At 46.1% G+C, this 14,232-nt stretch overlaps 1 protein-coding gene across 2 annotated transcripts in view; it reads right to left on the bottom strand.

The window, feature by feature from the left end:
- Window positions 1-2,885: 2,885 nt before the first annotated feature.
- The window catches only part of LOC139014904 (aldehyde oxidase 2), a 58,550-nt gene continuing 47,203 nt past the window's right edge, over window positions 2,886-14,232 (bottom strand). For both annotated transcript variants that reach the window (XM_070421792.1, XM_070421791.1), the window contains 5 exons: window positions 14,074-14,139; window positions 13,774-13,962; window positions 11,679-11,846; window positions 4,813-4,889; window positions 2,886-4,323 (listed from right to left, as the gene is read on the bottom strand). In XM_070421792.1, coding sequence (XP_070277893.1) covers window positions 4,836-4,889; window positions 11,679-11,846; window positions 13,774-13,962; window positions 14,074-14,139 — 477 coding nt within the window. In that variant the 3' untranslated portion in view covers window positions 2,886-4,323; window positions 4,813-4,835. The remainder of the gene's footprint in view (window positions 4,324-4,812; window positions 4,890-11,678; window positions 11,847-13,773; window positions 13,963-14,073; window positions 14,140-14,232) is intronic.

The following is a 14,232-nucleotide window of genomic DNA, read 5'->3' as shown; positions in this document are numbered from 1 at the left end:
TTTTACGTTAACAGGACATAAGAAATGCCCAAACCTTCAGAGAATTTTTATAAGGGTTGATGTGAGCCAAACTGATGCCATATGTTGGGAAGCAAGATCTCAAATGCTCCAGAGAATGACAGCTGTTTTTTTTTTTTAACCTAACACATTATCTTCTTTTTTTCTTTGCATTTCATTATCTTATTATTTTCACCTTTACTGTTGAAAGTATTACATATGTCCACCCTTTCCCCCCATTGACCATTTCTAGCCTGACCCTGCCGCCCCAGGCCTTCACCACCCTATTGTCTATGTCCATGTTATGCATATAAGCATGCAAGTTCTTTGGTAATTCTCTCCCTCCCCCCACCTTTCCTCTGACAGTTTTAAAGTTTCTTTTATACATTTGGAATTAAGGAGGGAATGACAGGAAGATGACATGAAAGTAGGAAAAAGAGGTGGGGGTTGGGTTACAGGAAAGTTAACAAAATAATGTGCTTTCTTGAGGATGGTTTCTCCTTGAGGGGCCTGGAAAAGAGGATTACTTCTGGCATTTCAAGGTGTGTTAACCTAGATGCACAAGAACAATGAGTAGGGCTGGCTTAACCTTTTACTAAAGAAGTTATAGGCTTGGGCCATGACTACCCAGCACACCTGGCAGCCTCATACATTTCCAGGTATTTAGTTTTATCTCCATTTAAAAGAGTTCCAAATTCAAATATCGAATTATTAAATATTTACTGAGTCCAGACTCTGTGCCCATCCAGGCTGAGTAAACAGCAGTGTGAAGGGCCTGACCTGTTAAACCAAAGGAGGCTAGTGTGACAGATGAGACAGATGGGAGATGAGATGGATGTGAGAAGCAGAGGGAAGTGGCAAGAGTCAGGTCTCTATGTCTAGCGTTTTTCCCAAACTCCCAATCCACCTTATCTGGTATCTCCTCTGAACACCAAACTATAAAAACTCTTAGTACTATTGATTACTCTTCTCCCCAAACTGTATTTCTCACTTCCACAGTCTGTTAAAGATACAATGTTTCACTAATAAAGATATTAGCTATTTTTATATAGCAGGCACATATGTCATGCATTCTTCTAAGCACTTAATATATTAACTAGAGGCTCGGTGCATGGATTCGTGCACATTGAAAGGAAATTAATTAGAAGGTGGCAGTTGGGGTGGGACTGGGCCAGACAGGGCCAGGCACGCCCTGGAGCCAACCTCCTGCTCCCTGGCCAGCCGCACCTGGGGTGGTGCTGGGGCTCGAAGGGCGTCTGCAGAGTGAGTGGGTCGGTCCACTCCAATCTTTATTATTTCCTTCCTGAAAAGATTGCCATAGACCCCTGTTTTTACCTAAAGTTTAGCAGTTTTTCATAAACACTTCTCTATTTGTTGGCTTTTGCTTGATATTTGGAGTCCTGAAATAGTGGTTTGGGACACTTGCCCAGGTTTATAGTATTTTTGGAGACAGATTTGCTGACCTCATCACTTTGCCATTGCTGCAAGTTCCCCATGTAACTTTTAGATGTAAAATTTCAACCTATTTATTTATTTTTAAAACATATATATTTATTAATTTCAGAGAGGAAGGGAGAGAGATTGAAACATCAATGATGAAAGAGAATCACTGATCAGCTGCCTCCTGCAAGCCCCACACTGGGGATCAAGGCCGCAACCCGGGCATGTGCCCTGACTGGGAATTGAACCGTGACCTCCGTTTCATAGATCGATGCTCAACCACTGAGTCACGCCAGCCTGGCAAATTTCAACCTATTTAGTTGAAAGCTGCTAGGTGCTGCATGTGAACTTGTTACTATTTTTAACTTTGGTGGTGGAAATAGATAAATGTTTCCTTTTCAAGGGCAAGTAGCAATAGGTCTTTCTTCCAGCAACTAGGAAGATGCCAAGGGTCTGTTTTGAAAAGCACAATGCTTCCCTTGGAAAATGATCTGGGAAAAGTATTTATGTTCCTATGTTTTGGATTAATGATTGTAGAACACCTTATGAACCTGGCTTAAAAAAAAAAAATATACACACATATATACATACACACACACACACACACACTCATACACACATGTGCATGTTAGCATAAGTAGCTAGTTAAGAAGGGAGTCAATGGAATTGGACATTAAACCTGATTCACTAGGAAGCCACGCATTCACAGGCTTTCCAGGGGACAGTGCCTTCTCCACCCAGGGGACTTCATTCCAGAAGTGGGCAGGAAGAATCAGCTCCAGTCATTAGCTGTGATTACCAAGGGAGGAATAAAAACAGCAGTGGCAGTTCCTTTGCTGGGTGCATGTGGCAACTTAAAGGGGTGGAGTCTAGCCTGGAAAACCTGGGGGAACGATTGGAGCGGACAGGGGGAGGATGCAGCACAAGCCCACAGGAGATAGGAGAGAGACTGGTTAGTTTGAAAGAAAGCCAGCTCTCTCCCAAGTCCAAAGTTGTAAAACCAAATCGTAACAAAGAGCTGTCTTGGTAGCATGCTTTTGTTTGCGCATTCACTCCTGTGTGCTCTCTCTGTAGTAGCTGTGTGGGCTAAAGTGTTCCAACCCACTGAGCAACCCAGCCAAGGCTTCACTTACGTTTTTAAAACATCTTTTAAAAAAGAAGTAAATCTCGCCGAAACCGGCTTAGCTCAGTGGATAGAGCGTCGGCCTGCGGACTGAAGGGTCCCGGGTTCGATTCCGGTCAAGGGCATGTACCTGGGTTGCGGGCGCATCCCCGGTGGGAGATGTGCAGGAGGCAGCTGATCGATGTTTCTCTCTCATCGATGTTTCTAGCTCTCTATCTCTCTCCCTTCCTCTCTGTGAAAAATCAATAAAATATATATATATATAAAAAAAAGAAGTAAATCTTTTTAAAATATGATTTTTATTTATTTTAGAGAGAGAGGGAAAGAGAGAGAAACACTAATTGCCTTCTACATGTCCCAACCGGGAATTTAACCCATAAACTGGAGGTATGTGCCCTGTCCGGGAATAAATCCAGTGAACTTTTGGTGCACGGGATGATGCTCAACCAACTGAGCCACCGTGGCCAGGGCTAAAACATCTTTTTATTTCAACTTATTTTACCCCGGCTGCTCCCACTAAGTTCCCCAACTCTTCTGCTCCTGTGTTCAGAAATCATTCGTAAATTTTGTCCTGCCCATGACCCCTCTGCTCCTGTCTCCTTTCTCCTTGTGCTCCTGTCCCACTTTCTCCCTTGGACTCCTGTGTCCTAGTGGAGCCTCCAAAGTCAGCGGATGGGCCTGTGAACAGCTGTGTCCCAGTCCCTTCAATCACTTGGGCTCAGTGCCTCCCGTGACCTTCAACCTCCTCCAGGCTGTAAGGCATGTCTAATGTTTACCTTCTCTCACCAACCACCAAACTCGCTCAGCTTGGCCTATCCTCCATTCGCTTCAAGGAGTCACTGTAGTGGAAGGCTTGGTGAGCCTGATCATATGAATTCTGGTTGACAGAGTGTCAGTTTACTCCCTGGCTTTCTGGTCAAATATGGAATAATTCATTTGCTGGTTTCTCCTTCTCTGAAGGCCCCTAAAATCGAGGAATAAGATTTGGTGGACCCTGCATGTTTCCAACTTCAACATAGGAGTGATTATAATTTAGAATTTTTTTTGCTCTGTGTTACCCACTTCAATATATGGGAAATGGAGCAATGAAGTTTTCCTGAAACTCTGATACCAGATCAGGTGTTTTTTTATAAACAGATTTAAGAAGTAAAAGGGTTTTATGATACTACACTGAAAACGATTTTTACAATGCTTTTGCCCTCCAAATTCCAAAAGAATATCAACCAGTTGAATAGCTCATCTACAATGAGGAAAATACAACTGCTTTGCTGTCAAATGCACATACACGGACCCATAGCTAATCCACAGTGAAAACAAAATAAAATCAAACCTTGTAGAACTCTGTGGTGTCCCTACCTGTGGCCACTGAATCAAACACATCCCTGGGGAAAGTAAGCACATGCTTATCTACTGCAAAGTGTCTTTCATTCTAGGATTGTAGCCTGCATTACAGTCCAATGATACTGGATAAACACAAAGGAAAGATTTGCTTTTACAGCAATATTGACATGATGTTGACAGAAACAACTTAGCATTAAACTTGATTGCTGTGACTATCCCAGTGGTTGTCTGGTGGCCTCTAGGCTAGAAAGTCTAAATTAATGATTCGTAAATAATGATTCATCTTGTCAAGGTAATCAGACTTGAATAATGTTTCTAAGTTTTGTGTCATTTTTTTCTTCTTCACATCAGTATAAGAATATCAGTGTGGAGTCCAGTTAGGATTAACAAGCCATCTTTTCACTTGTAGAAAACTGAAGCACCTGAAAAAAAAAGAAAAGAGAATAATTACAAAAGTGTGTAAATCCCTTGACTTTGTGTGAGAGAAGAACAATAAATAGTTGAAAAATTGAGCTGGTAAACTTTATGGCTATGAATAAATACATTGAGGTAGTTATTTTTTCTCCCTTGGCCCCCACATCTTCATTTATAAAATAAGAAGCTAGATGAGCCCTGGCCGGGTAGCTCAGTTGGTTAGAGCATGGTCCCGATACACCACGGTTGCAGGTTCTATCCCCAGTCAGGGCATATACAAGTATCAACCAACAAATGCATAAATAAATGGAACAACAAATCAATGTTTCTCTCTCTCCCCCTTTCCTTTTCTCTCTCTGAAATCAATAAAAACATATTTTAAACAAACAAAAAAAAAGAAACTGGACTTACACACTTGTGTCATCATAAATTTCCATAGAACACAAAGGACTGAATTAGTTTTTCTGAGTAATTATCTTCCAGCTTATTGATCTTACCTTTTAGAAAAATGACAGCAGTGCTATGCTATAGGGATAGACCAAGGTCTAAATGTCTTAGGGTCATCTCTTGGGATCTAAGAAAGAAAGCAAATTCAAAACTTAATATCATAAGTTTTGCAATATTTTACCAGGAAAAGTATATCAAATCTGTAGGTTTGGGGAAATTTTTCTGATGGGAGGAGGTAGCTTTTCCTGGGGAATACCCTTTCTTTCCAGGGTCAACTCTGAAGAGACAGGGGGTCTGGTATTGTGATATCTGCTGCTCTTCTCGTTGTAAAGTAAGAAGACACTCTATTAGTTATCTATCCTTTTTACTTCCAAGATGTGAATCTCACAGAGAATTATATTTCCTATGAACACATTTGCAGGGTTAGGGAGGGTGGAAAGGGGAGTGGTTAGGTTGAGAGTTGTTTGTGTTGGAGCTAGGGACCAGGACTCCTGTGCCGTGATTTGAGAGCAGCTCTGTCTACACCTTCAGCCAAATGGTTTTTGTTCAGAACCCTTGCCAGTTAAAACCTAGGCTCATTTCCCTATCCTGGCCTTCAAGCCCCAAGAACTTGACTTGTGAATCCTTCCTTCTTGTGGTCCTCAATTCCTGTTTCCTCTGCTGGGAATGCTCTCCCTTAGGTTTGGCCAAAAAAGCAGAAATTACATTCCTTGCCTCTGCTGTTAGGCTTTTTTGCCCAAAGAGTTGACTTTTAGTTACACAGGTGTAAAAGCACAAACCTCCCATAAATAACGAAAAGTTAAGAGGGTTCCAAAAAGCTTTCCTCCTAATATTTATTTCATAAAAGTACAAAAAGAAGACAAAAAAACCCCCACAAAACAACCACCCAACTCCTATCAGGATAACTTAACAAATTCTACTCTTCCTGTTTGCTCTTAATCTGTAATGAAATATGAATGGACGGCAAAGAGACGTCCCTGATTCTCTACTTAGCCGCTGCGACGGGTATCTTATTTACAATCAGCGTTGCACCTGCGCTGGGCGGGCTGGACGCTGGACAGAGCTCCTCAGTCAGTCTGAGGTCGATTCAGGTCAACTCTCCTGCTAAAGGTGATGGCAATTTTTAGTCTCTTCCAAAACCTGCCTCCTGTTCTTTCCACCAGACCTGGGTTCCTGGAGTACCCTTGGCTTTGGGGCCCAGATCAACACTCATTATCTTGCTACCTCGGCCTTCTTGGGTCTTACCTCCTCCCTAGCTTCTTGAATGAGGACATAACTTTCTTTTTTTTTTTTTGGTTTCAGAGACCCAGACCTGGGACTTAAGCTGCTCTTCCTTGGCCTTTGGTGACCTTCCCTTTATCTTCTCTCTTGTTTGGTGCCATCGACCCCTTCCTCCCTCCTCCTCTTCCTCCCTGGGTGGTTCTTGATAGCTAGAATGAAGGCAATATGTTCACAATGGCCATCAAGATGGCCACTTTTAGTTAAATCTCAGCTTCTGAGATAGGTCTGTATCCGGTCTCATTGGTGTCAAGGCCTAGTGTCAGTGGTAGCTGCCATCAATCCAGAATTCCTCATCATCATCTTCATCATCATTATTGTGTAGTAAAGGATTAACTCAGCAGGCTTGGGTTGTCTAGCCTCTGCACATTCCAAAGAAAGAGCCCTTGACCAGCCCCGGGGAGATAACACCTAAATAAACCCTTGAAGGATTCTGCCTGATTAGAGTGTCTGTCTCCCTGAGGCGTTGAGCCAGGGGGCATCACCTGGCCTCGGGAAGGCCTGGACACTGAGTAACTCAGGTCAGCGATGCAGGTGCCCTGTGCTACGTCACTGATCCCTAGTGAGAGCCCAGAACGCCAGACTCAGGTGAGCTTCCCAGGTGGTGGACACTTTGTGTTCCTTCTCCCACCTTGTTGCTGGGAGAATGCAGTGCTGTCAGTGTAGCTCCACCGGGAGGGGCTGCTGGAAGCTCCTACCCAGTCTCTCCTGGACTTCGCCCTATCTGCCTTGCCGTTGGCGGACGTTAATCTGTATCCTCTCCCTGGAAGAAACCCAAACCACGACTACAACAGCGTTCTAAGTCCGGTGAGTCCATCTAGCAAGTCTCTGAAGCTGACGGTGCTCTTGGGGACTTCAGACTCCATCATCATCATCATCATCATCATCATCATCATCACCATCATCACCATCATCATCAACGTACATTGACCACTTCCTAAGTATGGTCACTTGCTAAATGCTTTTCACATATTATCTACTTAAACCTTACAACAACCCTGTGAAGGAATTATAATGATCCTCTCCACACGCCTCCTCCCCCATTTTATAGATGAGGACACAGAGTGATCAGAAGAGTAAGTAAATCCCGAAAGGGAGAGCTGAGATGCCAGGCTGTCCTCCGGCTCCAGGCCGTGTCCTCACTGAGTTCAAGCAGTGCCTGTTACGCCTTTCCCTCCCCAGGTAAGACCTCTTTCTCTCTCACATCCTGCCTTCCTCCCTCCCTCTCTTAATCTCTGGGAATTCAGCTTTGCCTTCTCCCCCCCTCTCTCTTCTGATTCTCCCGCCTGAAGGAGTAACCTTCCAGGGACCAGGTAGGAGAGCTTTTAGATGCAAACATATACATTTAATGACAGTATCCGATAAGCCACCCTCGGTGGTCAGAAAGGCCCCTGCAGGGAGGAGTTGGGTCCGAGCATGGAGGGGAGCAGTCAGTCCCTGCCTCCTGGGACAGGCATGCTCCACGTGGCACCAGTTTCACAGCCCGTGAGAGCGCAGGTGACCTCCGCCAGGACAGCGCGAGAGGCAGGGGAGAGTGTGGAGGGAGGGAGAGAGAGAGAGAGAGAGAGAGAGAGAGAGAGAGAGAGTTTGTGTGTGTGCACTGGAAGGGCGTGGGCGCAGCACCGGAGGAAGGGAGGCACCGTGGGCGTCCCCGCTCTGAGCGGCCCCTGAGTCATTCCGTCTCCCCGAGTCCACGTGGCCGGCGTGTTTGTGCCGCTGGAAGGCGTAGCCTTCAGCAGAGCAGCCGGGAGACTGCGCGTTTCCACGTTTCCACGTGCCGTGGGGTTGGTCCCAGAACCACAGGAAATGGGAGCAGTCCCTGGGACAGGCTGCTCGCCTCTCCCTCTCAGAGAACGGAGGCTGTGCATGGGGGGGCGGGGGGGGGGGGGGGGAGCGGGCTGTGCAGGGGGCAGGGGGAGCGCAGGGGAGCAGGCTGCCTGCCCCGGGAACAGCCTCATCCACATCTGGCAGGAAGGGCTGCCAATACCAAAGTAAACAGGTGGCACTTTCAAACAAAAACGCTCCGGCCTTCTTACTAACGCCTGCTTTTTGCTGAAGCTTGAAGCTAATTATCCTCATCTTGAGCTATGTTTTCTGCCCTGGCCAGGTCCACCTGATTGAATGTGGACGCTCTTCAGCCTTGGGGAGGGGCGCATCTGGAAGAAGGTCTTTGACAGTGACGAGTCCTTGATGGAGACTTCTCTCTAATATGTACAGTGACTTGTATTCACAGTGTTTTTACGTGCATTTAAGTGCATATGTTATTTAATTCCCAGAGGAAAAGTAACTACTGTGTCAGACCGTCATTTCTATTTAAGAAATAGACTGTTATTTACCTAACGGTCATAAGGAGCTTATTAAAAGAGGACTTTCCAGTGCTCATGTTCTAGTCACAGACATTCTGACCCTCTCATCTTCTCACCTGTCAGAACAAACTGTGTTTTTTAAAAGTTATATTTTTATTGATTTCAGAGATGAAGGGGGAGAGAGAGAGAGAGAGAGAGAGAGAAACATGTATGATGAGAGAGAATCCTTCATTGCCTGCCTCCTGCACACCCCACACTGGGGATTGAGCCCACAACCCAGGCGTGTGCCCTGACTGGGAATTGAACTGTGACCTCTTGGTTCCTAGGTCAACACTCAACCACTGAGCCATCCTGGCTGGGCAGATCAAACTGTGTTTTGACAACAGCATTCAAAGGCCAAATGCAAAGAATGTTAATGTCTATGCTTCTTTAAAACATTTTTTTGGTATAGTACGATATTGTATGGCAGTGAGAATCATTATATATTTCAACTTATGAACCATGATGTAGCTGGATCAAATGTAAGTTCTGATGCAGGCTCAGATGTGTTCCAAGGTGCCTTAAGGAGACTTGTCTGTAAGGGGGCCAGGCTGTTAGAATGCCAGGAGCGAACATATTTCTAAAGATCTGAAGAACAGAGCTGGATGGTGACAGAGGCAAGTTGCCAGGAAATCTGTGGACTGGAAGGACTGTCCAGGCTTCACCCTGCTGATGCGAAGATAAGGGGTGCAGCCACCGACTTCGGTTTCTTTCATCTCTCTGCCATGAGAACAATTATAGCCTTTCAGCTACACATTTTTCCATCCGAGAAGCAAGATCAGAGGCTTGAGAAGATTATTTATTTTCGAGGGCTCCTTAGTCCCAATCTACTTTAAATCCATTACAACTGCCCCAGGGCCTTTGCACTAGCTGTTCTCTGCCTTGACCATGCCATCACCAGCTTTATGTTTGCTCCTTCCCTTCATTTAGGCCTCAGTTTAAATGTGAACACCCAGAGAAAACTTCTCAATAAACTTCTATAATAACTCTCTCCATTGTATTCTAGCCCCTTACTCTTCTATTTTGCCTCATCTGAAATTATATTGTGTGTTTGTTTACTATCTGGTTTCCCCAGTAAAACGTAAACTCCATGCGGGTGAAGATTCACCGGCTCACTATTTCTTTAGTTCCCCCCTGGTGTCTGGCACATGGAAGGGGCTGAATAGGTGATGAATGAATGATTACACGATGAGTGATTAAAGCTGGAGCCACACCCATACCTCCTTTGACTTTAAGAAACGGTTAGGGCTAAGTTAGAAAAGTTTGCTCCATTGACTCACAGGGATAACCCAGAGTCAGCCGAGCACTTGTAACTGACAGCAGGGTTTGTCTTTCTCCTTTGCTCCACCGTCAACTCCTTGAGAGCGGGGACCTGCATCCAGTTCACCACTACACGCCTGCTACCTCACACTATGCAAGAACAAAGTCCCCAATTCATCTCTTGAATATGATTAAAATATGAAAGGTGAGTAGGAGTTAGCCAGGTGAGGAAAGGAAAGAAGATGGTTCCTAGCAGAGGGAGGAGCACGACGGGGGCCTCTGTCCTTGATACAAGGATCAGCCTGAAGAAGCGAGTGTGGCTGGGATGGAGAGAGAAGGCAGGGTGGGGACCACGTGTGGCTATAGAGGCGGGGGGCGAGGGTCTGCCACACTGGATTTTACAGGTTTCTGGATGTGGCAGGGAAAATAGAAAAGTTTTATCTTTAACCCAAGAGCAATGGGGATCATATCTGTCACACCACAGATCTCTGGCTGCGGGGGGTGTCGGGAGACTGTTAGGCGGCTGCTCTGACCCAGACTAGAGGGATGGGGGTTGGACTGAGAGTCTCTAGAGAGTAAGTGGAGACAGATCTCGTTCATTGCCAGCACCCAGCATGCCTGGCACCTATTCGTTTCTCAACAAACGTTTGTTTAAGAGTGGCTGGATGGAGGAACAGAGTGGTGCAGGAGGTTGCTAGGGGTTGAAATGAACAGGACATGGTGAGGGACTGGCTACGGAGAGAGAAAGGGAGAAATGTCAGGCCAGCTCCTAGGTTTCTGGTTTTGTGTTACTACCTGGATGGAGGAGTATTGCCATTTCCCGTGACAGGAAGTAGCAGAAGCATCTGTATTTTGTGTGTCTTTGGTTCTCTGTTAAACCAAGAGTCAACCCAGCCAGTGTTGCTCAGTGGTTGAGTGTCAACCTATGAACCGGGAGGTCAGGGTTTGATTCCCAGTTGGGGCACATGCCCAGGTTGTGGACTCCATCCCCAGTAGGGGGCGTGCAGGAGGCAGCCGATCAATGATTCTCTCTCATCATTGATGTTTCTATCTCTCTCTTCCTCTCCCTTCCTTCTACAGTCTCTCTCTCTCTCTCTCTCTCTCTCTCTCTCTATATATATATATATATATATATATATATTTTAAACAACAGTCAGGGCTTCCTTTCCGCCTCCCTCAGGAGGCTCCACTCAAGGTGGCTTCTGCTCACCCTCTTGCTGGTGTCCAGCGGAGGGAGTGGTCTGGAGGCCAGAGGAGAGGAACTCTTGAACCTCCGAAGCTCCCAAGGACTTGAAGGGTTTTTATCTCCTATATGAGGTCAGTGGACTGCGAGGAAGATTGCGGGTCAGGATAAGATGAGGGGTAAATGGTTGCTCTCAACATGGTCTAAGCAGCCTCAATAACAAGGGGCTTGTTATTGCGAAGCTAGACATTCTGCCCTGCCCTCATCTCTAAAACCTGGGCCAGTGGCTCTAAATAAAGACAATGAGTTTGTGGGATACATGAGTTTGGTCAGTTATTTTCTTTATAGGTTTAAGCAACTAGTTTTTGAGTGATCTTTCATGGGAAAAAGTATCTTCTCAATCCAGATGTGAGTGAAGGCTCGCCGAGTCACTCCCAATTACACTGCTCAGACCTTTTCAAATGTTCATGTCAGGGATGCCCTGATTTTATATAAATAAGGTCTATTTTATGTGTAAACATAGATGAATTAAAAGATGGGTGGAGGGAGGGTGGTCAGACTGGTGACAGATCCAGTGTAAGATTGTGTATCTTTATGTAAATAATTTATCCAAAGGAAAGACGGTTGAAAATGTGTGTGTGTGTGTGTGTGTGTGTGTGTGTGTGTGAGAGAGAGAGAGAGAGAGAGAGAGAGAGAGAGAGATGGTGATTTCTGGTTAGTGGGATTGTGACTGATTTTAACTTTCATCTTTTAATTTGATTAGATACAGATTAGATTACACATTTACCTAAGAGTTATGAGAAGGAGGAAAAGAAAGTCCCCTCCTAGGAAAGTAAACAACAACTCCTACCATCTCTGTGAACTGGTCTGCACAGGCCATCCGGACCCACTCAGGGGTTGCTGGGCTCTTCACTGTGAAGTCTTCGGCTAGGTCTCTCTCTCTGCGTGCGGCGGCCACAGCATCAGTGATGGCAAAGAATACAGATGACCCCAGGAACATTCCGGACTCCCCCAGGCCCTGCAAGAGAGCACATTTGTTTTAGAAGCTTCTACACCGAACTATACGTCGATAAAAGTCAGGGGGGATTATGGGGAAATAGAGATACCCATGTCCTGTCTAAAGGAGGCTCCTGTTCTTCAGTTCTAGCTAACTGCTGCCTTCCAGAAATGCAGCCCAAATGATCAGATCATCCCATTTTTCAAGATAATTTCGATATTTGTATTTTCATGTAAAATTCCCTGACTTGCCCAGCCAGCGTGGCTCAGTGGTTGAGTGTCGACCTATGAACTGGGAGGTCATGGTTAGATTCCTGGTCAGAGCACATGCCCGGGTTGCGAGCTCGATGCCCTGTGTAGGGTGTGCAGGAGGCAGCCAGTCATCATTGATGTTTCTATCTCTCTCTCCCTCTCCCTTCCTCTCTGAAATCAATAAAAATACATTAAAAATAAATAAAATTTCCTGACTTTAAAAAGCACTGTGTAGGACAAGGAAAACACATCTGCAGGCTAGATTTGGCCAATGGCCCTGTTTGCAACCCCTGAGCTAGAGAAACTGAATCTGAGTCCCTTTCCCTTTATCAGTGAGATGCAGGCAATGACACGTACTTCTCAGGGTGTGGTACATTCAGGTAGCACAAAAGCACAGCACCTGGTACCTGGTAGGTCCCTGCCGTTAGTACACTTCCCGGCACACGCGCAAACCCATCACTGCCCTGCAGGTCTGCCTGTGCGGGGCTGGCCACAACCACAGGAACCAAGGGTCCTGCTTGCCCTGAGAGCTGCTCTCTGTGAGCTCTGAGCATCCTTTTGCCTTTCCCCCTCAGAGTGATCTCCAGCCCAAAGAGAATCCAAAGACCTGTTGATTGGCCTTCCTTTCAAAATTGCCCCTCCCCCTTGCCGTTCCCCCCCCCCCCCCCCCCCCCCCCCCCGCTTCCACCCCCCATCACCCTATGTCCCCAGAAAGCTCCTGGGCAGCAAGAGGGCTCCATTTTGGAAATGATGCAATTCCAGCAGATGGATATGGACTCCTGTACTTACTGATTTTGGTACCACTTTGCCACCTCTCATGAGAAGTCTCCCAAAAGAGTTTAAAGACATTTTTAATACTGCATCTCAAACCTAAAGGGAGTTTCAACTGCGAGGGTGGCTCTCCTGGAACCTGCACACAGCAATGCACACACACGCTGACCTTTATTTTAATTTGCAATTTCAAGAAGTTAGCAATTGCTGAGGGTTGGTGTCTTTGCTTCCTGACACAGCTGACATCGGGGCCCGGTGATTCGTTGCCGTGGACGGCTGTCTTGTGCACTGAAGGCTGTTTAGCAGCATGCCTGGCCTCTACCCACTAGAAGCAGCATTTCCTCCATGGTTGTGACAACCAGAAACGTCTCCAGGCACTGCCAAATGTTCCCTGAGGGGCGACCCCCGCTTCCTGTCCCATTGAGAAACGTTGCTTTAGATTATTTCTGGGGAGGGATGAGGCCCCTGAGCCCCTCGGAACTGAGTGAGTGACTTGCCTAATATCACAGAGTTCAGCTCGGGCAGGAACGCAGGTTTCCTGAGGCCTGGTCCAGGGTTCTGTTCACGCTGCCGCTGGTTTTTAAGGTTTCAGTAGCATTGAAATCTTATTCCCATTCCCATTTAATATTTTAGTCTTCAGGTTCTTAAGTGAAAATGTTATTCTATCCAATCAAAGCTTTGGCTGAACATTAGAGTCTCGCGGGAAGAGGATTTAATAAATCGAATCCTTGGCCCAGGATGGCCACCGGGTGGATCATTTGTCTTCCCTGAATTTCCCTTTGCTCGAGGTGATTCATCTCCAAATTCTAACAGTCTGTCTTGATTTGGTCTTGATGAGGGTTGACATCTATTTTTTATTTTGCCCACCTGCTTTCGTTTATTATGCCTGACCAGCACACGGCACAGTGGCTGGTGGGGGTGCTTACCTTGGAGGAATAGATGGTTAGTGGGGTTTGGGATGCCGGCAACAAGGAGACATTGAACTCCTCTGGGACGTCCGTGATGGTTGGAATTTTGTAGTCATCTGGGCCTCGCGAGTACAGGGCACCTTCCGGGGAATATTTCAGCTCTTCAGTGGTGTAAAGGCCCATGCCCTGGATAAACGCACCTTCGACCTGAAGCGGGGAAATGCCGAGCTCTGTGAGACTGTGTGCTTTTCAGAAGGCCTTTACCTACCCACCATGGCTCCCAGGAAGCAGCACCCAGCTAAGTGGGCCAGGACCTACCTGCCCGATATCAATGGCTGGGTTCAGGCTGCAACACGCATCCATGACAATGTCTGTTCTGATTTTCTGCCAAAAATTAAAATGACCTCAGTGTGAAAACCTGAATTAAAAATAGTACTTAAAGATTTATTCACTTGGTCCCAAATGATTCCCAAACTC

The sequence above is a fragment of the Myotis yumanensis genome, unplaced genomic scaffold, assembly GCF_028538775.1.
Source record: "Myotis yumanensis isolate MYYU_CA2020_CCGP unplaced genomic scaffold, mMyoYum1.0.hap1 SCAF_8, whole genome shotgun sequence".
In the NCBI taxonomy this organism is placed as follows: Eukaryota; Metazoa; Chordata; class Mammalia; order Chiroptera; family Vespertilionidae; genus Myotis; species Myotis yumanensis.
The sequence above is the reverse complement of the archived record's forward strand: the minus strand, read 5'-3'. Positions and strand labels throughout refer to the sequence as shown.